General features: G+C 42.2%; 1 protein-coding gene across 1 annotated transcript in view; it reads right to left on the bottom strand.

Annotated features, from left to right (window-relative positions):
- Window positions 1–18,197, bottom strand: part of LOC138755305 (secreted frizzled-related protein 4-like) — a 47,317-nt gene extending 29,120 nt beyond the window's left edge. Inside the window, exons 1-4 of the mRNA XM_069921065.1 lie at window positions 17,756–18,197; window positions 17,405–17,476; window positions 16,646–16,711; window positions 2,298–2,496 (exon numbers count right to left, since the gene is read on the bottom strand). Of these exons, the coding sequence (XP_069777166.1) occupies window positions 2,298–2,496; window positions 16,646–16,711; window positions 17,405–17,476; window positions 17,756–18,197 (779 nt within the window). The remainder of the gene's footprint in view (window positions 1–2,297; window positions 2,497–16,645; window positions 16,712–17,404; window positions 17,477–17,755) is intronic.
- Window positions 18,198–27,223: the final 9,026 nt, after the last annotated feature.

Raw genomic sequence — 27,223 nt, 5'->3', positions numbered from 1 at the left:
CTTTCCTTCCAGCAGGATGGGGATGCAATCTCTCCCTGCCAAGCAGGATGGGAGATGGAAACACCATCTCTCTCCGCCCAGTGGGACATGGCTGGTGATGGCGACCTCTCCCCGCCCGGAGGGACATGGCTGGGGATGGCGACCTCTCCCCGCCCGGAGGGACATGGCTGGGGATGGCGACCTCTCCCTGCCCGGAGGGACATGGCTGGGGATGGCGACCTCTCCCTGCCCGGAGGGACATGGCTGGGGATGGCGACCTCTCTCCTCCCGGAGGGACATGGCTGGGGATGACGACCTCTCCCCGCCCGGAGGGACATGGCTGGGGATGGCGACCTATCTCTGCCCGGAGGGACATGGCTGGGGATGGCGATCTCTCCCCGTCCGGAGGGACATGGCTGGGGATGACGACCTCTCCCCGCCCGGAGGGATGGGGGACAGGGGACGCGACCTCTCCCCGCCCGGAGGGACGGGGACAGGGGACGCGACCTCTCCCCGCCCGGAGGGACGGGGGATGCGACCTCTCCCCACCCGGAGGGACGGGGGACAAGGGACACGACCTCTCCCCGCCCGGAGGGACGGGGGACGCGACCTCTCCCCGCCCGGAGGGACGGGGGACGCGACCTCTCCCCGCCCGGAGGGACGGGGGACAGGGGATGTGACCTCTCCCCGCCAGGAGGGACGGGGGACAGGGGACGTGACCTCTCCCCACCCAGAGGGACAGGGGACAGGGGACATGATCTCTCCCCACCCAGAGGGACAGGGGACAGGGAACCGCGACCTCTCCCCGCCCATTGGGATGGGGGACAGCGACCTCTCCCTGCCCAGTGAGACGGGGGACAGACCCACCGTTTGAACATTAAATTGCAGGATTAGCAAAAAGGTTGTACATATCGATTTGTATATTAAACTAAATCAGTGATTTCTCTTCAATGAATACAACCAAATATGATAGTGATGTTTTGAACTTTAATATGCCTGTTTTAATCAGATTAATTGTACTGTGATTTTGCATAATCAAGTTTTATTAGTAATTGAAAGCCTAATTCATTGTTTGGCTGTAGGGATATTTGGTCTGTTATTATTCGTGTGACTGTTGTAGAAAATGTGTAATGTCTAAATGGTTTTGAATGAAAACCAGAAGCTGAACTCAGGTTTGTAAATTGAGTTGTAAAATCACAACACTGGAGGAACTCAGCAAGTCTCGCAGCATTCATAGGAGGTAAACCTATGTTTCGGGCCTAAGCCTTTCTTCAAGGTATCTTTACCTCCTGTGGACACTACGAGACTGGCTGAATTCCTCTAGCATTTCTGTGTTTTACCACAGTTACAGCATCCGATGAAGGGCATGGGGCAGGGTGGCAGGGGGCTTACTAAAGCTTAGCCTAGAATCAGGTGGAAATTAATCCACCACTGCCTTTATCTTAAACCTTCTCTTAGTCAAAGACTGACTTATCTACCCTATATAATGTTATTATTATATTCATATTATATGTATCCCTCATAATTTTGTAAGCCTCTTCTGCTTTAGTGAGAATAAACCTAGCCTATCCTTCTTGTAACTATAACCCTCCATTCCAGGCAACATCCACACACTTCCTGATGAGCAACAGCGATAACTGCACACAGCATGCAAAGTGCAATCTGGCCAATGTTTTGTAAGGCTGAGAATTTTACATTTAGTACCTTGGCCTATGATAGCAAAAATGTTGAATGCTTTCTTGACTACTGTATCCAACTGTGTTCCAATTTTCAGAGAGTTATGAACTGTCTATATCAACACGCCTAAAGTCGAGGCCATTCACTACATGTTAGTACTTGATACCCCAAAATGCAACATTTTGAACGAAAATGTATTGTGTTTTAAATATCATGAGCTTAAATTTAAACAGATCATTTATTTAAAAATGCCTCCCACAAACAGTATGGATCATTTTGGTCTGTAAAATTTATTTTTTGGGATGATAGCCAGTACTAAAATTTAAAGTTCAATAATGGATAAGTGCATGACACACAAAGTTTTTTTTCAATCCTGTCGCATTGTCATTTAACTGACAATTGACTGACTATTTGTGTTACACAAACCGAACTGTAGTTCAAAAGCTTCAGAGAAATTTTCATCATTATTGCACATTATTATTATTTCTTGGTAAGAAAACCTGATTCTGGCTTGTTGTTGAATCATAAAATGATCTGCTGCAAAAGACAACTGATGTCTGTCACAAAGCTGGTGCTTGCCAGGTCTGGTTATATAACCTTTCCATGTACATGAAGTTTCAGCAAAGAATAATGCCACTTACCGTGAGCGTAGAACATAACACATGATAAGTGAATCCTGGTTGGGCGGTAGCTGAGGGCATGAGCATGAAGAATTGGTGAGGATGGTCACGTAAGGTTGCAGGATAGGTGTTAATGATTTGAATGTCTCTAACACCTCCACTACTGTGGTAATTTCATTACAGCCACTTCGGCTCACTTCTTTTACTTTGGCCCGAATAACTTCAGTGAAGATAAAAAGAAATAATGAAAACTCAAATTATTTTCCAGCAAAATATTGAGGTCAGGTCTTCAAATAACTTATAGGTTCTGTTCAAGACTTCTTGTAATGTTTGTCAATTAATAGTCAAGCAGCTATTTAACTATTACCTGGAAACAATTCCATTCAACTTCAATAAACTCAAGTTAACTTTATTCTTTGTGAAATCTTCAGTAACTTTAATATCAACAATTATTCAATAAATATTGCACAGCTATCAAAATATAAAGCTCATATAATTTAGATTTTTTTATGATGTTATAATAATCTACTATAATGATCCTTAAATCCATAATTTTAAATGCACAGATATGATGGATTATTAAAATTCTGAAATCAGCTCCAATACAACCATAATCATTTCTTTCTTCTTTGTGCCCAAAAGAACAGTTTTTTGAAATGAATATAGGCATCTAAGTCTTTTAACATCCGGCTCAAATTTTGCATAAATAATAACAAATTGGAAAAAATCATGGACAGGCAGCCGGGGGGGGGGGGCAATGGATGGATGGACAGCCAGGGGTGGGGCGACCAACAGTTGTACAGGGTGTGGGATGACTGATGGGCAACTAAGAGACAGCTGGGGGTGGTGTGGGGGATACAGCCGGGGGCAGGAGGTGAGGAGGAAGGCAGTCAGGCGTTTTCATTAACAAAGAAAATGCCGGTTTTGGAGGTTGCCGGTTTTGGAGGTTGCCAGTGTTCAGAATCCTGGATAAAAGGTTATGCACATGTATTAATGCAAGGATTCTGAGCAGTTTGGAAGAATTGAAAAATCTTGGGGTCCATGTCCATTGGACACTAAAGCTGCTGAATAGGTTGATTATATTGTTGAAAAGGTGTATATTGATTTGGCCTTGGGTTCAAGGGCCGTAAACCTTGTAATAATAGGTTGAACGAAATTGGTCACGGGCATTGGTTGTGTGGATGGCCAGAGGCTTTTCTCTCAGGGGTGAAATGGATAACACAGGGGGCATAATTTAAAGGTGTTTAGAAGTGTAGGGAAGATACAAGGGTTAAATATTTTTTTCAGACAGTGTGGTGAGTGCAGGTAATGCATTGCCGGCAGCAGTGGTGGAAACAGTTACAATAGGATCTTTTATAGATAGGTACATAGAATGGAGGAAAAATGGAGGGATCTGCAGTAAGGATATGCCAGGCAGTTGTTAGAGTAGGTTATCAGCTCAGCACAACACTGTGGGCTATGCTGTTGATCTTGTTGTTCTATGTACCCTCTATAAACAACACTATCCAGGTTCTAGTATTTCCTAATTTAAAACTGTGTCATCTTCAAGAAAAGGTGGGGATGATATTCCAAATTACTATCTTATTAATCCAATAAACCAAACTTTGTAGATGCAGCTTTATGTAGCTTTAATTTGTTGATAAAACAGAAGAACATTTTGCATAGCTTCGCATTAAGATTTTCAAAGAATAGATACAGTATATCCTTTGTTTAAAGATATAACGATATTCAACTTTAAAGAGATGTGCAAGAAGAAATGAGATGAAATAAGATGAATTCAAAGAAAATTACCCAGAGCTCACGTCTCCTTCATGGTTTGTTGAAGAATGAGATGCAAGCTCTTAGTCTGCATGGATATTAAGACATAATATGGTAACACTACAAACAATAGTTTTTCTTAGAGACCAGCACAAAATTAACTAAGAATCAAAAACATAAGGTTTTAACGTTTATCTTAACTACCTGTGTTCTTCCCCCCTTTCCCCTCTTTCCCACCATTTTTGTCTATTTTCCCCACCCACCCCCATGCCCCCCCCCCCACTCATTCTCATTCCCTCCCTTTGGTTCCATCATCTCTCTCCACCTCACCCCATCGGTTCCATCTAGTTTCTCATTCTTCCATTGTGGACACCAATTCTTCTCAAACTGCTGCAATGACTGCATTTTTCTCTGCACATCTCCCACCCCATCCTGTATGACCCATCTTCCACCACCTAAACCCTTTGTTTCACTTGCCTCTTTCTCCCTTTGTCTGACCCCTCCCAATCAATTGCCTTTGTCCATCATTCCTTTCCAATCCCCTACTAGCCACTGACCAACCACTCCCACCTTGTCAACACTTTATTAGTTGATTTACCCATGCATCTCAGTCTTGATAAAGGGTTCAGATCCAAAATATGTATTAACAGATCTTTTCTCCCCACTGATGCTGCTCTACCTGCTGAGTTCCTCAACAGATGGTATTTCATTCCAGATGCCTGAATAAAATGGTGGGGGAGTAGGTAGTGCAGGTTGGCAAATGATAGTTGAATACAGGTGGGATGTTTCTTCCATATTTTCAATTTCTCCTCTTCTCCTTTTCTGTAAGGCAGCTGGCATTACAAAGAACCCCCATTACCCTAATCACAACCTCTTCTCAATGCTACCTTCAGGAAGAAGGTAAAGAACCCTGAAGTCCAGCACAAAAAGACCAGTCTGCACTACTAAGCCAATGCAATTTGTCTACCATGACAATTGCTCCACAACAGGTGCAATCTCACTGGCTCTCTGCTCAACCATGGATCACCTAGACAACAGCAACATGTACATCAGGCTACATTTCATCAATTACAGCTCAGCTTTCAACACTATCATACCCTCAGTCAGCAAGCTTCAAAACCTGGTGCTCTACACCTCCCCCTGCAAATGGATCCTTGACTTTCTCATCAGAAGACCATAGTCTGTGCAAATCGGTAATAATGTCTTACCCTCACTGACAATCAATGCAGGCGCACCTCAAGGATGTGTTCTTAGCTCACTGCTCTACTCTCTCCACACCAATGACTGTGTGTCTAGGAACAATTCAAATGCCATATATACATTTCCCGATGACACCATGGTCGTCGACAGAATCATAGACAGCAATGAGCAAACATACAGGAGTGAGACAGATCAACTAGTCGAGTGGTGTCACAACAATAACGTTAACAAAATGTTACTAAAGACTTGCAAATTTCTACAAGTGTACCATCGAAGCATTTTGACTGGTTGCATCATGGTGTACATGGAGGTGCCAATGCACAGGATAGGAAAAGGCTACAGAGTTGTGAACTCAACAGTGCCATCATGGGCATTACTCCATTAAGAAAATCTACAAGAGGTGGTGTCTCAAGAAAGTACTGTCTATCATTAATGACCTTCACCATCTAGGCCATGCCCTCTTCTCACTGTTACCATCAGAAAGGAGGTACAGAAGTTAATTGCTATTGTAGTAAAAGCACAAAAATATTGGAGGAACAGCCAGTCTTGCAGCATCCATAGGAGGTAAAGATACATGACTGATGTTTTGGGCCTGAGCCTTTTCCTCACAGTATGAGTAGAAAAAGAGACATGTCTGTATTCAAAGGCAGAGGAAAAAGGGAAAAATGGAAGGGGAGGAGGGCAGACCAACAGACAGGAAATGTTAATTGGATACAAGAGGACAGGAGAGAGGAAAGTGAGAATTGATTTTGGAAAGAAGAGAAAAGCGAGAGAGGGAGTGTGTTACGGGAAAGGAAATATAGATGGGCGGAGTGGTCCAACAGAAATCAGAAGTCGATGTTAATGTCATCTGGTTGAAAGGTACCCAGATGGATGTTGTTCTTCCATGAGGATGTAATCACACCAAGGAGGAAGGTAGCTAGGTGACAGTCAGGAGAGAGAAAAATAACAGGCAGCCAATGCAGGGAACCCCTATGGTTGTTCCTCTCAATAACAAGTATACCATTTTGAATACTGTTTTTTAGGGGGGAACCTACCAGGGTCAAGCCATGGAGCCATGGTAGTCAGGTCTCTGGCACGAAGACTGGTCTGATGGCTAAGAAGGGAAGGAAGAAGAGGCGAGCTGTAGCGATAGGGAATTCCATAGTTAGGGGGACAGATAGAGGTTCCATGGAAGGGATTGAGATTCCCGGATGGTATGTTGTCTCTCTGGTGCCAGGGTTTAAGATATCTCAGATTGAGTTCACAGCATTCTCAGGAGGGAGGGTGAGCCATCAGATGGCATGGTCCATGTAGAGACCAATCACTTGGGTAGGAAGAGTGATAAGATCTTGCAAAGAGAGTTCAGGGGTTAGGCACAAAGTTGAAGGTCAGGACCTCCAGGGTTGTGATCTCAGGATTGCTACCTATGCCATGTGCTGGTAAGGTTAGAAATAGGAGGATAATGCAGCTTGATACTTGACTAAAGATATGGTGCAGGAGGGAAGGCTTCAGGTTTCTGGATCATTGGGCTCTCTTCCAGGGAAGGTGGGATATGTTCCAACAGGACAGTTTACACCTGAACTAGAGAAGGAACTAATATACTTGCCAGAAGATTTGCTAGTCCAGCTCCGGGGGAGGGGGGGTGGGGGAAGAGGAGGGGGGAATTAAATTAGATTTCCGGGGGGTGGGAACCACAGTGCCAGAAAAAATAGGGGAGTGGAGGAAGGAAAATATGAGGTGAAACTTGCGTGTAACATTTGAAGTCAAAGGGTTGTACAAGATGGAAATGTTCTCAGGTGCATCTATTTCAATACAGGAAGTATTGTAGGAAAGGTAAATGAGCTTAGAGCATGGATTAACATGTGGAATTATGACATTGTGGCCATTAGTGAAACTTAGTTGCAGGGCTGGGAGGTCAATATTCCAAGCTTCCATTATTTCAGAAGTGATAGAGCAGGGGGCATGAAAGGGGAAGGAGTGGCAATGCTCAGCAGGTAAAATATCACAGTCGTGCCCAGACAGGACAAACCAGAGGGCTCATCTACTAAGGCTATATAAATAACAATGAGGAATGAAAAAGGTATGACCACACTCATGGAGTTGTACTATAGATCACCCAATAGTAAATGAGAATTGGAGGAGCAAATCTGTGGAGAGATAGCAGACTGCTGCAGGAAACACAAGGCTGTGATAGTAGATTTTAACTTTCCACATATTGACTGGGACTCATGGCTTGGAGTTTGTCAAATGTGTTCAGGAAAGTTTTCTAAATAAATATCTAGTAGTACCAACTAGAGAGAGTGCAATACTAGATCTCCTAATAGGGAATGAGACAGGACAGGAAGTATGTGTAGGGGAACATTTTGAGTCCAGTGATCATAATTAGAGGAGCAAATTCGTAAGGAGATTGCACGTATGTGTAATAAACATAAGGTGGTAGTTATGGGAGAATTTCAAATTTCTGAACATTAACTGGGATGCCCCATACAGTTTGAGGGCAGTTTGTTAAGTGTGTTCAGAAAAGTTTTCTTAATCAATACGTAGAAGAACCAACTTGAGAGGGGGCCTTATTGGATCTCCTATTGGGGAACGAGATAGGTCAGGTGACAGAAGTTTGTGCTGGGGAACACTTTGGGTCTAGTGATCACAATACTATTAGTTTTAGGCTAGTAATGGAAAAGAATAGAGATGGGCCAAGGGTTGAGATTCTTAATTGGAAGAAAGCAAATTTTGAGGGGATGAGAAAAGATTTGGAGGGTGTGGATTGGGGAAAGATATTTTCTGGGAAGAATGCAGCAGATAAATGGAGGATATTCAAAGGAGAAATTCTGAGAGCACAGAGTTGGTATGTCCCCGTGAGGATTAAAGGAAATGTTAGAAACTGTAGGGAGCCTTGGTTTTCAGAAGATATTGGGAACTTAGTTCAGAGGAAGAGGTATGTATAGAACAGGTATAAACAGAAGGGAATAGGTGAATTGCTTGAGGAATACAAGGAGTATAAAAGAAAATCCTAAGAAAGAAATTAGAAAGGCTAAAAGGAGATATGAAGCTGCTTTGGATTTATTTTTACTTTGCCTGCTAATAGGTATATTAAAAGTAAAAGAATAGAGAGGGATAAAATTGGACCTCTTGAAGATCTGGGTAGATCCCGTGAGAAGTCAGAGGAGATGGGAGAAATTTAAATTTTTTTTTTCTTCAGTATTCACTAAGGAAAAGAATATTGAGCCAGATGAAGTGAAGAAAAATGGTAGGAAGGTCATGGATAATATATTAATAAGGAGGTAGAGTTGACTATATATTTTTTTTTAAATCAAGGTGGATAAATCTCCAGGCCCTGACAAAATATTCCCTAGGACCCTGAGGAAGGTTAATGAACAAATAGTGGGGGTGTAGACAAAAATATTTAAAATGTCACTGGCCACAGGGAAAGTGCCGGAGGACTGGAGGGTGGGTCATGTTGTTCTGCTGTTCAAAAAAATCCAAAAGTAAGCCTGATAATTATAGGCCTGTAAGTCTGATGTCAATGATGGGTAAACTAATGGAAAATGCTCTTAGAGATGGTATATACAACTATTTGGAAAGACAGGGATAAATTCAGAGTGGTCAGCATGGTTTTGTATGTGGCAGATCATGTTTAACAAATCTTAGAGTTTTTCAAGGAGGTTACTAAAAAGGTTAATGAGGGGGAGGTGGTGGATGTTGTCTATTTGGGCTTTAGTAAGTCTTTTGACAAGATTTCCTGTAAGAGATTAGTAGGAAGGTGAAAGCATTAGGTATTAATGATGAGGTAGTGAAATGGATACAGCAATGGTTGGATGGGAGATGCTAGAGAGTAGTGGTGGAAAAATGTTTGTCAAATTGGAGGCTGGTGACAAGTGGAGTGCCTCAGGGATTGGTACTGGGTCCACTGCTGTTTGTCATATATATTAACGATCTAGAATGATAGGGTGCCGAATTGGATTAGTAAATTTGCAGATGATACAAAGGTTAGCAGTGTTGTGGACAGCGAGGAAGATTATCAAAGCTTACAAGGTGATATAGGACAGTTAGAAGAGTAGGCTGAACGATGGCAGACGGAGTTTAATACTGATAAATGTAAGGTGCTACATTTTGGTAAGACTAATCAACATAGGTCATACATGATAAATGGTAGACAATTGAGGTGTGCAGTGGAACAAAGGGATTTAGGAGTCATGGTATATAATTCCCCGAAAGTTGAATCACATGTGGATAGAGTGGTGAAGAAGGCATTTAGTATGTTGGCTTTCATAAATCAGAATATTGAATACAGGAGTTGGGATGTTATGTTGAAATTGTATAAGGCAATGGTGAGGCCAAATTTGGAATGGTGTGTGCAGTTTTGATTGCCGAATTATAGGAAAGATATAAACAGAATAGGGAGAGTGCAGAGGAGGGTTTCAGAGTTTGAGTTACAGGGAAAGGTTGAGCGTATAAGATTGAGGTGTGATTTGATAGAAGAATTCATAATTATAAGGGGGAAAGATAGTCAATGTGGATAAGCTTTTTCCATTGAGAGTGGGGGAGATTCAAACAAAGGGGCATGGATTGAGAGTAAAAGGGGAAATGTTTAGGGGAAATGTGAGGGTGGTGGGGATTTGGAATGAACTTCTGGCAGAGGTGGTAGAAGCAAGATCGATGTTAATAGTTGGATAGGTATATGGACGGAAGAGGTGTGGAGGGTTATGGGGCAAATACAGGTCAGTGAGACTAGGTGGGAGAAGATGTTCAGCATGGACTAGTAGGGCCGAACTAGCCAGTTTCTGTGCTGTAAATGGTTATATGGTTATAATACCATTAGTTTTGTTAATTATAGAGAAAGATAGGTCTAGTTCTCAGATTCCAATTCTCAATTGGAAAAAGGCCAATTTTGAGAAAATGATAAAGGATCTAGAATGCATGGATTGAGCTAACTTGTTTTCTGACAAGGATGTGCGAGGTCAGTGGAAGACTTGCTTCGCACAGAGGTGAAGCCCTTCTGGTATGACTTCTGATGCCCTTATCTAGATCTATGACCTCTGATGCCCTTATCTAGATCTATGACCTCTGGTGCCCTTATCTAGATCTATGACCTCTGGTGCCCTTATCTAGATCTATGACCTCTGGTGCCCTTATCTAGATCTATGACCTCTGGTGCCCTTATCTAGATCTATGACCTCTGGTGCCCTTATCTAGATCTATGACCTCTGGTGCCCTTATCTAGATCTATGACCTCTGGTGCCCTTATCTAGATCTATGACCTCTGGTGCCCTTATCTAGATCTATGACCTCTGGTGCCCTTATCTAGATCTATGACCGCTGGTGCCCTTATCTAGATCTATGATCGCTGGTGCCCTTATCTAGATCTATGACCGCTGGTGCCCTTATCTAGATCTATGACCGCTGGTGCCCTTATCTAGATCTATGACCTCTGGTGCCCTTATCTAGATCTATGACCTCTGGTGCCCTTATCTAGATCTATGACCTCTGGTGCCCTTATCTAGATCTATGACCTCTGGTGCCCTTATCTAGATCTATGGCCTCTGGTGCCCTTATCTAGATCTATGGCCTCTGGTGCCCTTATCTAGATCTATGGCCTCTGGTGCCCTTATCTAGATCTATGGCCTCTGGTGCCCTTATCTAGATCTATGGCCTCTGGTGCCCTTATCTAGATCTATGGCCTCTGGTGCCCTTATCTAGATCTGTGGCCTCTGGTGCCCTTATCTAGATCTGTGACCTCTGGTGCCCTTATCTAGATCTATGACCTCTGATGCCCTTATCTAGATCTATGACCTCTGATGCCCTTATCTAGATCACATGAGTCACCTTCCCAGTGGAAGGGGAACTTTACCATGATTGGTAGATCACTAACTAATTCTCAAGTTCACAGAAATTGCCTTGTATATGGCCAGGTAATGCTTAGCAGTAACATGGAAGTCTGACTCCCATCTACACATGGATAGGTGATCTTTGAAGAAGAATAGGGGCATCACACTTGAAAAGGTAACATACAATCTCAGGAAGGGATTTTGCACCTCCCTAAATATCTAGCAGCTTTATTTATAGCATGTAGGTATCTCACTGGTACCTATATGAGGTTACGATATCTACTGGCTAGCCAGTAAAGATTTTACACTGCAGTATTATCATGTCTCCATATGTTTTACTATACACACTGACAATGGGATACTTTTTTCTGTTTCTTTTTCTTCATACTTTCTCTAGGACTTGTATAGAGGGGAGGTGTGCAGGAAGGGGTTCTCTTGATGTTTTGTATTTGGTATGATTATTGATTGTTAAATATATTTAAAAAAGATAAATAAAATATTTACTAAAAAAAAAGTGGAAGACCTTCAAAGGTGAAATTTTGTACGTTTGTATGTTTCTGTCAGGATTAAAAGCAAGGTTAGCAGGCATAGGGAACCTTGGTTTTTGAGAGATATTGGCAGGACCGGTGCTTCCATTAAGCCAACTAAGCAGCCACCTAGGGTACAGACCTCAGAGGGGCACTGTCAGGGTGGCCAGACATCCAGTGCAGGGGCCAAATGTGGGAAAAAAAAGTCTACTTACCTTATTAGTCACCACCCTGGGGTCTGTTGACTGAGTGCAGCCATCTTTATTCTCATGTGCATGCATGAGAGCTGGTTTGGCACATGCGTGGTAGGTTGGCATTCTGGGGTGGATTGGAGCATGCGTGGTGGATTCACATATGGTAGTTCAGTTACCGCATGTGCAATAGTCAAGAGCATGAATTCGGATTGTTAAGAGTATTGTACAACATGGTGGTGGCAGAGGAGTGAGAATGAGTGAAACTCTCATTTACATGGAAGTTTATATGAAATGTTAACACAGATGTTTGTTATTACAGATCATTATCATAGAACATTATTTATAGAATAGAGAGAGAGTGCAGAGGAGGTTTACAAGAATGTTGCTAGGGTTTCAGAGTTTGAGTTACAGGGAAAGGTTGAGCATAGAAGATTGAGGGGTGATTTGATAGAAGTATTCAAAATTATAAGGGGGAAAGATAGAGTCAATGTGGATAGGCTTTTTCCATTGAGAGTGGAAAGAGGATGGTTACAAGTTTTAAAATAAAGGATTTAAATACATCTGGACTTGTATTAGAAATAATTGAAATGCATCACAAATGAAGAGCCTCACCCAGCCTCCAAGCAGCTTTTGTTGATAGTAATCACTACATCCAGTTTTAGGCTGGACTGTCCGGATTTTGAGGCACTCAGTTTTGAGTTTTGTGTCCTTTGTCTGGTGCCACCTTAAGCCAGACGTTAATTTGTCCTCCATTTAGGGATATAGGGACAGAAAGGACAAGGGAGGGGGCACTTACCTTGTTAAACACGGTGACCCAGGGTTCATAGGCCGTGCGCAGCTATGTTTCTTGCACACATGCACCAGTGCCTGCTGGTGCATACGCAATAGATTGGAGGAGCAGGGCCAGCTGGCACATGCATGGTGGGTTAATTACTTGGGCTGGTTGGTGCGTGCGTGATGGGTCCGCAGATGGGGGCAGCACTTCAGATAGCCTGTCAACGTCGAGTGGAGTAGAAGATTTTCACCTATATACTACAAGAGGAGTCTAGGAAATGGTGAAGAAGTGAGCAGTCAATGGTTAATATATTCAAAAGATGATGCTGAAGATATGTGTTGCAAACTTTTGCAATAGCTTGAAGTCTTCCAATATCTATGCCACCACAAGAGATGGGAGTAATCTTAAATGAGATTTTTGTATGTATTTACCCTTGAAACTGGCACAGAGTTTAGGGAAGTATGGAAAACAAGCAGTGAGGTCATAGAACTGATGCAGATTAAAGAGAAGGAGTTGCTTGCTGTCTTAAAGCAAATAAGGATAATTTCCCAGGGCTTGACAAGATATTCGCTTGGAACTTGAAAGAGGTTGTAGAAATTTCAAGGGCACTGGCAGAAATATTTTAAATATCCTTAGCCACAGGTGTGGTGCCGAAGGATTGGAGGGTAGCTCATATTGTTTTGTTGTTTAAAAAAGGCTCAGAAAATAACCCTGGAAATTATAGGCCAGTGAGCTGGACATCAGTAATAGGTAAATTATTGGAAGGTGTTCCAAGAGATCAGATGTACAAGTATTTGTACTGGCAAGGACTGATTAGAGATAGTAAACATGGCTTTGTGCATGGTAGGTCCTGTTTAACCAATCGTTTTTCAGTTTCTCGTGGAGGTTACCAGGAAAATTTATGAAGGAAAGGCTGTGGATGTTGCCTAAATGGACTTTAGAAAGGCCTTTGACAAGGTTGCACATGGGAAGTTAGGAAGGTTCAGACACTCGGTGAGGTGGTAAACTGGATTAGAAATTAGCTATACAGGAGAAGCCAGAAAGTGGTGGTGGATGATTGCTTCTCAGACTGGAGCCCTGGGACTAGTGGTATACCTTAGGGATCAGTGCTGGGACCATTATTGTTTGTCATCTAAATTAATTATGTGGATGTTAAAGGAAAAGGTTCCATTATTGTTACATAATACAGTTAGAATCTAACATACATGAAATTCTTTAACTTTGTCTACCATAAGGAAGACAGAGGGTCACCACTTTGTCTAGCACCCCTCACAGGAATGATGCCCCAGTGAGGAACAAACTCATGACCCCTAGTTTACAAGGCCAGTGCTCTAACCACTGAGCAATTGGAGCCTCAGTTACAGGGAAAGGTTAAACAGGTTAGGACATTTTTCCCTGGAGCATGGAAGAATGAGGGAAGATTTGATAGAGGTATTTAAAATTATGAGGGGTATAGACAGAGTAAATGTAGATAGATGTTTTCCACTGAGGGTAAGTGAGATACAAACCAGAGGACATGGGTTAAGAGTGAAAGGGCAAAGTTAGTAGGAACATTAGGGGGAACTGTTTCAAACAGAGTGGTAGGAATGTGGAATGAGCTGCCAGCTGAAGTGGTGAATGTGGGCTCAATTTTAAAATTTAAGAAGAATTTGGACAGGTATATAGATGAGATGATATGGAGGGCTCTGAACTGGGTGCAGGTCAGTGGGAAAAGGCAGAAAAATAGTTTGGCATAGACTAGAAGGGTCGAATGGCCTGTTTCTGTGCTGTAATCTATGGTTATAATTTGCAGGTGATCATCTAACTATGGATGAGACCATGGACAGATATATTGGCAAGAGATTGGGGCAGAGAATTGAAATGGGTGGCCACTGAGAGATTGACAGAGTGCTCAACAAAGTGATTGCCCAGTCTGTCCCCAGTCTCTTTGATGTAGTGGAGACCACAATGGAAGCACCGAATGCAGTAGATGATCCATGCAGATTTGCAAGCGAAATGTTGCTTCATTTGGAAGGACTGTTTGCAGCCCTGAATGGTTGTGAGGGAGGGAATGTGGGCACAAGTGGAGAATCTCCTGCATGTTCACAGGGTTAAGTGCCAAGAGAATGATCAGCGGGGAGAGAGGAGTGGACGAAAAAATCAGGAGGGAGCAGTCTCTGCAGAAGGCAGAGAAGGGAGGAGAGGAATAGGTGGTGGGATCATGTAGTGGGTATTGGAAATAGCGGACGAATGATATGTTGTTGAACTTGGAGGCTGTTGAGACGGTAAGTGTGGATAAGGGGAATCCTGACTTTGTGTGTAGGGGCAGAGGGGGCTGGGGCAGATGTGTGGGTAATGGAGGACATGCAGGTGAGAGCCATGTTGATAGTGGTAGAGGGGAAGTCACATTATTTGAAAAAGGAGGACATCACTAATGATTTGGCATGGAAGACCTCCATGGAGGTACAGAAGCCTGAAGACTATTGGCCAAAGGTACAAAACTAGCTTCTTACCCTCCGCCATCAGATTTCTGAATGAACAAAGGACCCAAAAACACTCTCACATTTTCTCTTCTAGTGCACTATTTTTTAAATTTATAGCAGTTTCTATATCTGTAATACTGCCTCAAAACAACTAATTTCATGACATATGTTCATGACAATAAATTCTGATTCTGAAACACCACTCTTTTTCTTGCACTAACTTTAACTGAGTATTTATTATTTTTCTTTGATATTTCATGTCTCTTTCCATACTTAGGTAATTTAATGTACACTATTGGAGTTTTGACTCTAGCAAGTAAGAATTTCAGTGCATGAGAACATTGTACTTGTGTAGAGGAGTTATGGCTATGAGATAGGAATAGTTCAGATTGTTAAGTAGGTTTCTATAGGTTGGCACAACATCGTGAGCCAATGGGGCTGTACTATAATGCTTTATGTTCTCTGTATAAACAATAAGCTCATTTTAATTTTTTAAATTAAGCTCATTTTAATCTTAAAAAGTGATAAAGAATTGTGGGTTGCTGGATTGCACACCATGGATTCTCAAAGGTGACTGGATCGGTTCATAAGGTGCTCAAGAAAGCAAAAAGAATGTGCAATTTTATTGGTAAGGCACAGAACACAAAATCAACAAGATCATGCTGGAACCAAATTAAACACTTCATTGCACTGTTCTGTTTTTTGTAAAATGGGTGCAGAGATTTAAGATTGTACCATCTCGTGTGAAGAATTTTAGTTACAAGGAGAAGTCACCTAGGATGGGTTTGTTTTCTTTGGAATTAAGGACACTGAAGGCTGTTAATTAAGGTGTATAAAATTATGAGAATAAGATATTAGCCTACAAAAAGGTCCATTTCCCTTGGCATAGTGAGGGGATATGAGGAAAAATGGAGAAAGACTGGAAAGGAGTTGAAGAAAAAGAATTCACCCAAAGAGTGTTTGATGGGAGTGTGCCGCACAAGAGTGATGGGAGGCAGAAATATTTGGAAGAACACTCCTGGAGTCATAACTTTGAAGGCAAAGGATTAAGTAATAGGGTTAATCTAATTGTTAAATTAATCCAATTGGCCAGCATAATTATTTTGAATGAAATGCTGTGCAGTAAATTTCCATTCTTTTTAAACCATTAATTTGGAATGGGGTCAAACCAATGGAGTTTGACAGCCTTGCAGTCTGTGGTGAAAATTTTAAACCTGTCTGAAAACTAACATATCGGTCTAAAGGATGAAATGTCACTAGGCTTAGAAAATAAATACTTAGTGTTGAAGTTACAAAATATAGTCAGTTAAATTTGATTATTTTCATATATTAATTTCAAACTACAACAAAAGTTTGGTGGAAATGAAAGAGATTTGTGAACTATTTGGGATGTATTTGAAAATTTAGGAAGATGCCCTCAGTTGTTAGTTTCTGAAATTATAAAATGGAATAGTGCACCAGAGCATCAAACAAAGACAGAAGTGTGATTGAACCCAGAGTTGCTTGGGAATTGTCAAATTTGAATGCAGTCACAGATCTTTCAAGATCTAGAAACCATTATTTTAAAATAAATTTTCTCAGAAGGAAATCCACTATCATGCATTTCACAACAAAATACCATGTGATAATAGGTAGTTATCCCTTACCATAGTTATAATTCTTGCCCAAATACGTTTTTAGTGTTGGTTTAATTTTCCTGCATTTACACCGATCTGTTGAAAAATAAGACGCAACATTTTTAAAAGGAACATTTTAATAATGAACATTTACAATAAAAGTATTGGCATCCTACATCTGAGCTTTCAGGATCAACCACAGAAAAAAGGCAGCAAATATTTTCTTGATGTAGTTTAAAGATGTCAATAAATGTTCCCAATAGACATATTGGCCGAAAAGCCAATAAATGCTACAACACTATAGAACACTATGGTAATAATATAAGAAGCCACGTGTAAACCAAAATATATTATTTCCAAATCCATAGAATATGTTTTTGAAATATTACAATATTAATGGAATTCCTTAAGAGAACCCTGTCGAATGAAATAACGGGTGGATTCGCTTGAAAACAGTCAGGTCAAGCGAGAAAGTCTGCAGTTCTCTGGTGCATACAAAGCTCCCCTGGGGCTGTGCGCCACATCAATCCATTGGCGAACAACTCCACCTGCCCAGTTAAGTTTATACTTCATTGTGCTTGCCTACATGTTATAACAAAAAAGAAAGACATCCATTATCAGCTGCAGTACAATGGTTACAATTACAATATAGTTTGCAGGGGCCGAACAGGTGAAAAACTCCACCTTAAAAAAAAATTCTCGGTACTCAAGACCGAGGGAAGGGTCCTTCCACAATTAGTTCATGCAGCAACTAAATCAATCTGCATGACTTTAAAACCCAGCACTCACTTGAATTCCAGCTCTTACAGTCAGAAGCCTTCGGGACAACCATGTCTCCGGTGAATTCCACCCACTTTGCATCTGGAAGTTGGGAACAAGAGCGTAAGGCTGATTTTATTCCACAAACCGCTTTCTCCATCTATAATTGAAAGCTGAGGTGCAATACCCCTTGGCACACCAACCAATGTTAGTAAAAAGTTATCACGATTCTTTCTGATGAAAATTATAATTTTTTTTGTTTAACACGATTTGTAAATAAAATTCCTACCTTTTAAAAGTGGTCAACCAAATGTTTAGTGATTAACTGTTCTGTTCTAAATATACGTAAAGCACTTGGCCAAAAATCAGGGAGAATCTCACCTTCTGGTAAATCGGTGACAATTGCCTCGGGAGCGATACAGACTCCACGGTCGTAGACGGGCAAATCACTGCATGCCAGGGTCTCGGGCCAGCTGTGATTGTACCTTTTCAAAATAGTCTCGCACCCACTTCTTGCTCTCTGGCAAACTGATTTACATGGCTTGATGGGATCGTGGAGGAATTCAAATGTGCAGATGGGCACGTACATTGCACAGAGAAAGAAGCGCAGCACTGGGCTGCATCTGGTGTTCACCAACTCCTCGTATTGCTCTATTGCCAGAATAGCATTCTCCTGGGTGCTGTGATGGAGATGGTTGGGCATTCTCGTGATATTCCAGGGCATTTCCTTGCACATCGGGATCTTAATCGGTTCACAGAGTGCTCCCTGCACAAAGACTCTTGCACCAAGCCAAAGGCAGATAGCAGCGATCAGTCGTAACATCTTGCAAAGTGTGAGCAAATCGGCAGCTCTAACACAGTATATATATATACCGTAGTATGTAAAAGTTTTTAAAAAAACATCGCTTCAAGTAGGTGGGGATGATCATTCAATTGCTTGCATTTCAATGGAGCGACCAATTAAGGGCTGACATAGAAATTGATAACGAGCGAAAGGAGGTCCTGCCGTTAACCTCCGGCGCTCGGGAGCTATCAGATTGACGCAAAAACGTGCCAGTGGAAATGAAGCCATTGAATCAGGCAAATTCTGATTTATTGAGTTACAAAATGACGTGCTCTTGTTCTTCAGTATTCATCATGCCAATAATTCAGTTTTGAGGAAGAGTTCAGACCATATTTTCCCCCACCGATGCTGCTCCAGCCGCTGAGTTCCTCTAGCACAGGGGTGTCAAACTCAAATTCACGGAGGGCCAAAATTAAAAACTTGGACTAAGTCGAGGGCCGAACTAAATATTTATTGAAAATTTTCAACAACATCTGCATGTTTTCTCTTCTTTCAACATATGTAATGTTAAACTTTTTCTTATTAAAATAAATGTTTAATAATAGTTTTGGATAAACTCTTTCCAGAAGCATTAACAAATGAGAAATAAAACATTCAATAAATATTTCTCTATAGAGGATTTGTCAAATGTTGCTAGTGTGCTGTGGAATAGTAAAATCTGAGGGCTATTGAGAATGTGGGAGAATAACATGATTCCTGAAACAATCAAATGGGTGACTGATTGTGGGCATGAACTCTAGCAGGGTTATTTGCCATGCCCTTTTTCCATTGGTACAGATATCCTTTGATTTACACACTTTTCAAGTTTTATGCCTAATGAGCTTGTATCCAGGTGCAGGACCATTTTTAACCAGGAATATATTTATCACTGTGACATGAAACTATTGGAAGATCGTTTTATCCTGAGATTAAAGTTCATAATCCTTACTCAGGTCTGTGTGCGAGAGGGCGGGGTTTGCGGGCGATCGGGTTGGACAACGACAGTGCGGGGGCATCGGCTCTCGCTGCAGGGCGGCATCTCGGCGGATCAGCGGCCCCGTCACCGTGAGTCGCGGGTCGGCCTGCGGCATGGAGGGGGAGTGGGCAACGGTCCTGGCGAGGTCAGGCCCGAGGCCTCCGGTTCTGGGCGCTGGGAAGCGGCCTTGGCTTCCCCTGACACCGGCCAGGCCCCAAAACCAGAGTCCACGGTGAGACCCTGCAACGTAAACAGAGGAGGTGGGGGCGATTAGCAGGCTGACGCCAATGCATTCTGGGATTTGTTGTATTACTGTGCATGCGCTATACTGGCGCGGCGGCCAGCGAGCCACCTCTAATACATTTTTGAAATGATCTTGCGGGCCAAATATAATTATATTGCGGGCCAAATTTGGCCTGCGGGCCAGAGTTTGACATGTGTGCCCTATGCCATCGGAACTCTGTAATTAGTAAGGGATTGCTTAAGGTGGGATGTGAGTGGGAAGGAAAGGGTGAGAATCACTGCTCTAGACCCAATTGTTACTGAAATATTTTGCTTGAGAAAAATTGTCATTGGCCCATTTCCTTTAGCATTCTGAAACCGTGCACATGACGAGTCAATGAGGGATGATTAAAGCAGTGGTCTTCAAACTTTTTCTTCCCACCCACAGACCACTTTAAGCAATCCCTTACTAATCACAGAGCACCAATGGCACAGGGACACGAGTGGAAAGAAAAAAGTTGAGAACTGTTGTATTGTGGTAACTCCACATCTGATTCAGTTAATTGTTAGGCAAGTGGTCAGAGAAGGACCCCCCCCCCCACCCCAAGAAAGGCTTAAATCACAGGAACAAAATAAGCTTCTGTCTCACTGCTCCCAATCTTACACACAGTCCTGATGTGGAATGTGGGGTCGCAGCTCCACGTTCACCCAAGTTCAGGTGCTGTCTGTGTGGAGTTTGTACGCTCTCCCCTTGTCTTGGACCAACTGGTCGGTCACCTGACGGGTCAACCCCCCGATGAAACGCCCACCCCCCTCCCATGGTTGGAGAGGGATTAAACTGCGATCTCACGGCGCCGGGCTCATCTCCAACAAAAGGAGCAGGAGGCAGGGTCCGCCGCGCACGGAGCGAGGGGGAAGGCATCGCCAATGAGACGTTTGGTCCGGCGTCGCCGCTGAAGCGCAGACCCAGCGAGGATGGTCCCCAACTCCAGCCGCGTCTGTGTGTCCGGGAGCCGGGCGGGCTGAGTGCGGCGCTCCGATCCCCGGGATTCGGGACTCTGAGATCCCTCCACACCTCCGGCGTCTTCATTTTCACCTTCAGTGTGCATGCGCTATACTGGCGCGGCGGCCAGCGGGCCAACTCTAATATATATTTAATATGATCTTGCGGGCCAAATATAATTATATCGCGGGCCAAATTTGGCCTGCGGGCCAGAGTTTGACATGTGTGCCCTATGCCATCGGAACTCTGTAATTAGTAAGGGATTGCTTAAGGTGGGATGTGAGTGGGAAGGAAAGGGTGAGAATCACTGCTCTAGACCCAATTGTTACTGAAATATTTTGCTTGAGAAAAATTGTCATTGGCCCATTTCCTTTAGCATTCTGAAACCGTGCACATGACGAGTCAATGAGGGATGATTAAAGCAGTGGTCTTCAAACTTTTTCTTCCCACCCACAGACCACTTTAAGCAATCCCTTACTAATCACAGAGCACCAATGGCACAGGGACATGAGTGGAAAGAAAAAAGTTGAGAACTGTTGTATTGTGGTAACTCCACATCTGATTCAGTTAATTGTTAGGCAAGTGGTCAGAGAAGGACCCCCCCCCAACCCCAAGAAAGGCTTAAATCACAGGAACAAAATAAGCTTCTGTCTCACTGCTCCCAATCTTACACACAGTCCTGATGTGGAATGTGGGGTCGCAGCTCCACGTTCACCCGAGTTCAGGTGCTGTCTGTGTGGAGTTTGTACGCTCTCCCCTTGTCTTGGACCAACTGGTCGGTCACCTGACGGGTCAACCCCCCGATGAAATGCCCACCCCCCTCCCATGGTTGGAGAGGGATTAAACTGCGATCTCACGGCACCGGGCTCATCTCCAACAAAAGGAGCAGGAGGCAGGGTCCGCCGCGCATGGAGCGAGGGGGAAGGCATCGCCAATGAGACGTTTGGTCCGGCGTCGCCGCTGAAGCGCAGACCCAGCGAGGATGGTCCCCAACTCCAGCCGCGTCTGTGTGTCCGGGAGCCGGGCGGGCTGAGTGCGGCGCTCCGATCCCCGGGATTCGGGACTCTGAGATCCCTCCACACCTCCGGCGTCTTCATTTTCACCTTCAATGTGCATGCGCTATACTGGCGCGGCGGCCAGCGGGCCAACTCTAATATATATTTAATATGATCTTGCTCTAGCACATGGAGGATATGAAGGTTTGGGCCGAGTTGATGGTGGTAGAAGGAATGTCTCCCTTGGGCCCCCATGCTAACAATTCATCCGTTTCTACTGAGAGACCATTTCTATCTGTTCTCGCTATCCGTAACTTGACAAAGCAATATTGTCCTACAATGCAATTATAAATATGCCATCGCAGCACAATGAAATGAAGAACCAACCTCTGATGCAGCAATACAGCTTCCCTCTTTATGTTTAGTTTCAGCCGTCATGAAGGGTGGATTGAATGCACGATCTAAAAGGTCAGTTTGCTGTTGGTCAAACTGAGCCCAATATATTTTAAAGCACAGCAAAGAGACTTGAAAGGAAATGGGTACTGTATTCGAATGAGAGCAACGTTTGATTCGAATGTCTGCCGAAGTCGCGTGAATATTAACTTATGTACATTCTTCATAGATGACCAAAACTAAGACAATCTATGGTTCCCCAGCGCTGGGAATAACCTGCTGCTCCACAGATTTATTCCGATTTCCAACTTGTTAAAGTACAAGTTACTAGGGATGATATATTATAAATATTTGTAACAATTAACATGCCGTCACTTTATGTCAAATACAATTAGACAATTACAGGTTTGTAGATAATTTAGATTAGACGCAATGTTGGGATTTTCTTATGATGGAGGGCATGTACCTATAAAAATAGCAGACAAACACAGTGGTTCATGATTGTGTTCAGGTAACCTTTAGAAAAGGGGTGCTGCCTACCATGGCGAGTTTCTTTCCTGCTCACCATCTATACGCCACAGGACAGACCACGCACCCATAATTAACTGCGAATTGGTGTACTGCATTCACATCCTCAGCTCTTATGATTTGTAATAAAAACATACAGAAATGCTGGAGGAACTCAGCCAGTCCTGCAGCGCGTTTCAGGCCTGAGGCCTTCTTCAAGGTATGCCAAAAACAGAAAGGCATCTGGAAAGAAAAAAGGGGAAGGAGTTCAGTCCAAAAGCCAAAAGGTATTAATTGGATATGAGGAGAGAATGTATTTAATTGGTGTGGGGGAATTTGAGGTGTATAGCAATTGGATGTCCATGGTAAAAATGAGACGATTGAGTTCAGGGAACTGGAAGTTGTTGAACTGATGGAGGGCATGTAGGTGAGGAGGGGCTGGTCAAAACTGAATTCCCAGAACATAAGACGATAGTGTATCGTGGACTTTTACTGAATATATCTTAATATTTTAATATTTCAATGTGTTTAACTTCTCTTCTAACTTTTGTTTATGTAAATATGCTCTGTGGTCCTGGAGAAAGGCTATCTTGTCTTTACCATGTGAGCCATGGTATGAATGATAAATAAAGGTGACGACTTGACTTGAGATATTAATAATTGTCAGGCTCATTTTGATTTTGTTTAGATTTGATTCTGTACTTAACTACAAAGAATAGCTTATTTTTGCATGCAAATCAGCCCATACTTAAAATACTGCAGGTAGTGAAATAATAAAACAAAGTACAGTGTATCATGTTAAATGAGTTAAAAATGTGCAGAATACATTTTTATTAGGTAATGAGCAAGATGTAAAAGAAAGTTAATAGTGCAGTGACAGTTGCTGTATTTACATACAAGCATATTAGGAAATGCTAAAAATAGAATATTGCATTCAGAGAACAAATGACAGTTGAAGGAACTTTGTTAAAGGAAAAATAGTTTGCAATCAGATGAAGAAAATTATCCACATTATATAAGGGACCATTGGCGAAGGTGACAGTAAATGGATATATATCGAACCAATTTAAATTAAGCAGGTCAACTAGGCAGGGATGTCCACTATCTCCCTCACTGTTCACCTTAGCAATAGAACCATTGGCAGAACTGATAAGAACAGAAAATAAAATAAAAGGGATAAAAATAAAAGAGAAAGATGAAGAAAATTATCCAAAGACTGATTAAATGACTAGTCCCCATTGCAGAGAAATAGAAAAACTGCAGATGCGGGAAACTTAAGCAAGCAATGAATCCTGAATTGGGAGTTGTTGCTCATTTCATACATGTTCAACACAGCATTGTAATGTGTGTGGCATTATCCATTGATTAACAAAACTTATTAACAAATGTTGCTCAATCAATAAGGTGATAGGAGTATTACATTAAAAATTAGAAATGTTAAAAATAAGTGTAGCATCTTTCAGTGGTGCAGCAGTGCCCAATGACTTAATTTCCATCCTTATCTCCAGAGTTTCCAGGTTTTGCCTGAGACTGCGTGCGTTTTTAAGGAGCTCTAATGTGCTCCCACATTCCAGAGATTTATAAGTAGATTAAATGACAAATGTAAATTTCCCCTTTTTGTCAGGATTTGCAGAAAATTCAAAGGGAAATTGGTGGTTATGCAAGAGAGAAAAGTTGTATCTGCAGGGAAATAAGGAGAGGGGTAAAGTTACAATTGATAAGAGGCTCCAAGCACAGAAACAGATCTTTTGGCCCATCATGTTCATCTGTACCCATCTGTATATGTGACATTTACCACCATTGATCTTCATGACCTCCTTCTTGCAGATGTCCAAAATTACATTCAAAATGCCATGTGGTCTCACGAACATTTGTCCAGTTAAAATCCATAGAAAACGCCAAACTCTTTTTCTGCCTAGTCCCATTGACCTGTACCCATCCATGTTACCTATCCAAATATCTCTTAAATGTTAAAATCGAATCTGCATCCATCACCTCTACTGGTAGCTTGTTCAGCACTCCCACCTCCCTCTGAGTGAAGTTCAACTTAAAGTTCCCCTTAAATATTTCACCTTCCATCCTGTTCCCTTGTCTCTGTCTCACCCAATCTCAGTGGAAAAAGCATTTTTGCATTTATCCTATCCAAACCCCTCAACCACCCTGACTATCTGTATTGCCACTTTCAGGAAATAGCCTCCTGGACAATCCAGCAAGACTATCCTCACTGGACTTATTGGATGCCTTCAGGGTTACCTTAATACTGGATCCCAATGATTTCTCATGGCCCCCTCTTTTCTTTTTAGAACACCTCACTGCACTTTATATTCTTAATGGGCCTTTCTCATCATTAATTCACTATACCTGTTATATGCTTTTTTATTATCTTTATTCAACCCTCAGTAATCCTTGATATCCAGGGATCCTTCTACTTGATACCCTTGACTTTCACCCTTCCAGGAATATGTTGACTTTCAACTCTTGTTATTTCTCATTTGAATGAGAAATATAGATTTGCCTACAAGTAAATGCTTCCAATATATCTTTGCTTGATCTTTTCTTCTGTTCATGAAGATCAAGATTCCTTTAATGTCATGTAATACTACAGAACATATCACAAAATTGCCTTCTGCCTGCCACAGGGCAGACAAAGAGTCACCATTAGTTGCCTGGCGAACCTTAGAGAAAGAGAATCAAAGGGAGTCCCTTCAGTCACTGGATTTGCCTCCAATGCTCTCACAGCATCAGCAGCTGCATCATCAGCCCAAGCTCCAGATCCTAATCTCTAACACGATAAGCCAGCCTTCAGCGCCTGAGATCCTTCAGGACCCTTCTTGCTCTCAACACTCTCTTGAACCTCAGTTCTGATACCTGGTTCACATGAACCAGTCTCCAGCAGCCTGCAGCCTGTGTGGGTTCCCTGAGAACAATTTACCTGCAGCCTGTGTAGCTGAGCCCCTTGCTGGTCTGCTGCCATGGTCACCATGCTGTAATGTCGTCTCTTCTGTTTCTTCTTCTCAATGGCACTAGAATGAAATAGGCTTTCCACCAATTTAAGACCTCTATTACTGTTCCATCCCCATCAACTTTGAAAGATATGATTATCACTGCAATTCCCAAAATGATTCCCACTGACCCTCCCTCCAGTTCCCTAGCTTTATTCCCCAAGATAAAGTCCAGTAATTCTCCTTCCTTCAGTTTATCCACAAATTACATCAAAAAGCTCTCCTGGGCACAATGAAAAAAATCTGCCACCCCGTCTCCACAGTCTTCAATGCTTGAGTAATTTCAGTTAATATCAGGAAAACTGAAATCCAAATTTCATCTAATTTTCCAGCACTCAGCCCATAACCTTCTATTGAGTTCAAGTTCAAGTTTATTTATCATCCAATTGTCCAAGTATAACCCAAAGAAATAGCATTCTCCGGTCCATGGTGCAGAACAGTGCAAACACACATACAGACATAACACACATTTGATAAACTATGCATATGCACAAAATATATATACACACATATATTAAAATAAATATTATTAATATTTAGTAGAGTCATGAAGGGTTGTTTTAGCTATTCAACAATCATTCAGAAGTCTCACTGGCCGTGGAAGAAGCTATTCCTCAGCTTGGTGGTTCTGGCTCTAATCCTCCTGGATCTTTTCCTAATAGAATAGCTGGAAGATGCTGTGTTCAAGGTGGTAGGGGAAAATCCTCCCTGATTTTTGCCATCCCTCTTAAAACATTAATCAGTAAATCACATCAATGGTGGGGGGAAGGGAGACCCCAGTGATCCTCTCTCCTGCTTTTGGATGGACCTCTAATCCAATTCTCTATAGCAACTGTACCACACTGTGATGCAGCCAGTCAGAAAACTCTTGCAAGAGCTCCTGTAGAAAGTTGATAGAATGGTCACTAGTATCTTTGCTCACCTCAGCCTTCTAAGTCACCGCTGCACCTTCATGTGAAGTGAGGAGATGTGTACCCAGGATAGGTCACTTCTTAAGTGGATTCCGACAAACTTGGTGCTCTCCACTCTTGCCACTACTGAGCTGTTTATGTGTAATGGAGTGTGATTGACCCTGGTCCTCTCAAGTTGTTATTTTTGCACCATTTCACAAGATTTTCCACCTCTGTAGTGTGACTCATCATTGTTGCCCAATATCCCTTTTAAGGTTGTTAAGAATCAGTTTGCTTACCTAGGAATTATAGTCATCAAAAACCATAAACATTTATTTTTAAAAAATGTTCTTAATTTATTAAAACAAATTAAGCAGACCTTGTCCAGATGTTCACCTTTCTCTATTTCATTAGTATTAACTCTATTAAAATTATTATTTTACTCAAACCTTTATACCTTTTTTTATGCAATTCCAGTCTTCATCCCCAAGTCACTTTTTTGATTCCCTTGACTCTATTATATCTTCCTAAATTTGGAAAAACAAATGAAATTGGCTGAATAACCTTCATTTGCAGAGATCTAAAAGGAATGGAGGCTTGGCATTGCCAAATTTTAGATACTATTACTGGGCAATCATATTGGTGAGGGGGGAGGGGTGTGATGGCATAGGGAGAAGATGTGGAGAGACACCTCCCCTGAAGAAAATAGATGCCTTGGAGAATCAAAGTCGAAGGAATAATGTTAAAATTGTTGGTCTCCCGGAGGATTTTGAAGGTCCGGATCTGGTTCAATGTTTTCAAAAGTGGATTCCTGAAGTTTTGGGGGAAGAATATTTTCCAAATAGAGCGATAAGAAGGAAACCTCTTCCAGGTAAAGCTCCACGTTCTATCCTGATTAGATGTTTTACGCTATCAAGATAGAGAATTGATCTTAAGAGTTGCTGTTCAGAATGTGAGAAACAATCAAGGCCCTTTGGTAGTTAAAAATGATAGTCTTTTTTATGCTGATTTGAGTCAAACTGTTATTAAACATCGTAA

The sequence above is a fragment of the Narcine bancroftii genome, chromosome 2 (assembly GCF_036971445.1).
Source record: "Narcine bancroftii isolate sNarBan1 chromosome 2, sNarBan1.hap1, whole genome shotgun sequence".
Classification (NCBI taxonomy): domain Eukaryota; kingdom Metazoa; phylum Chordata; class Chondrichthyes; order Torpediniformes; family Narcinidae; genus Narcine; species Narcine bancroftii.
This window is presented reverse-complemented; position numbering and strand designations above follow the sequence as displayed.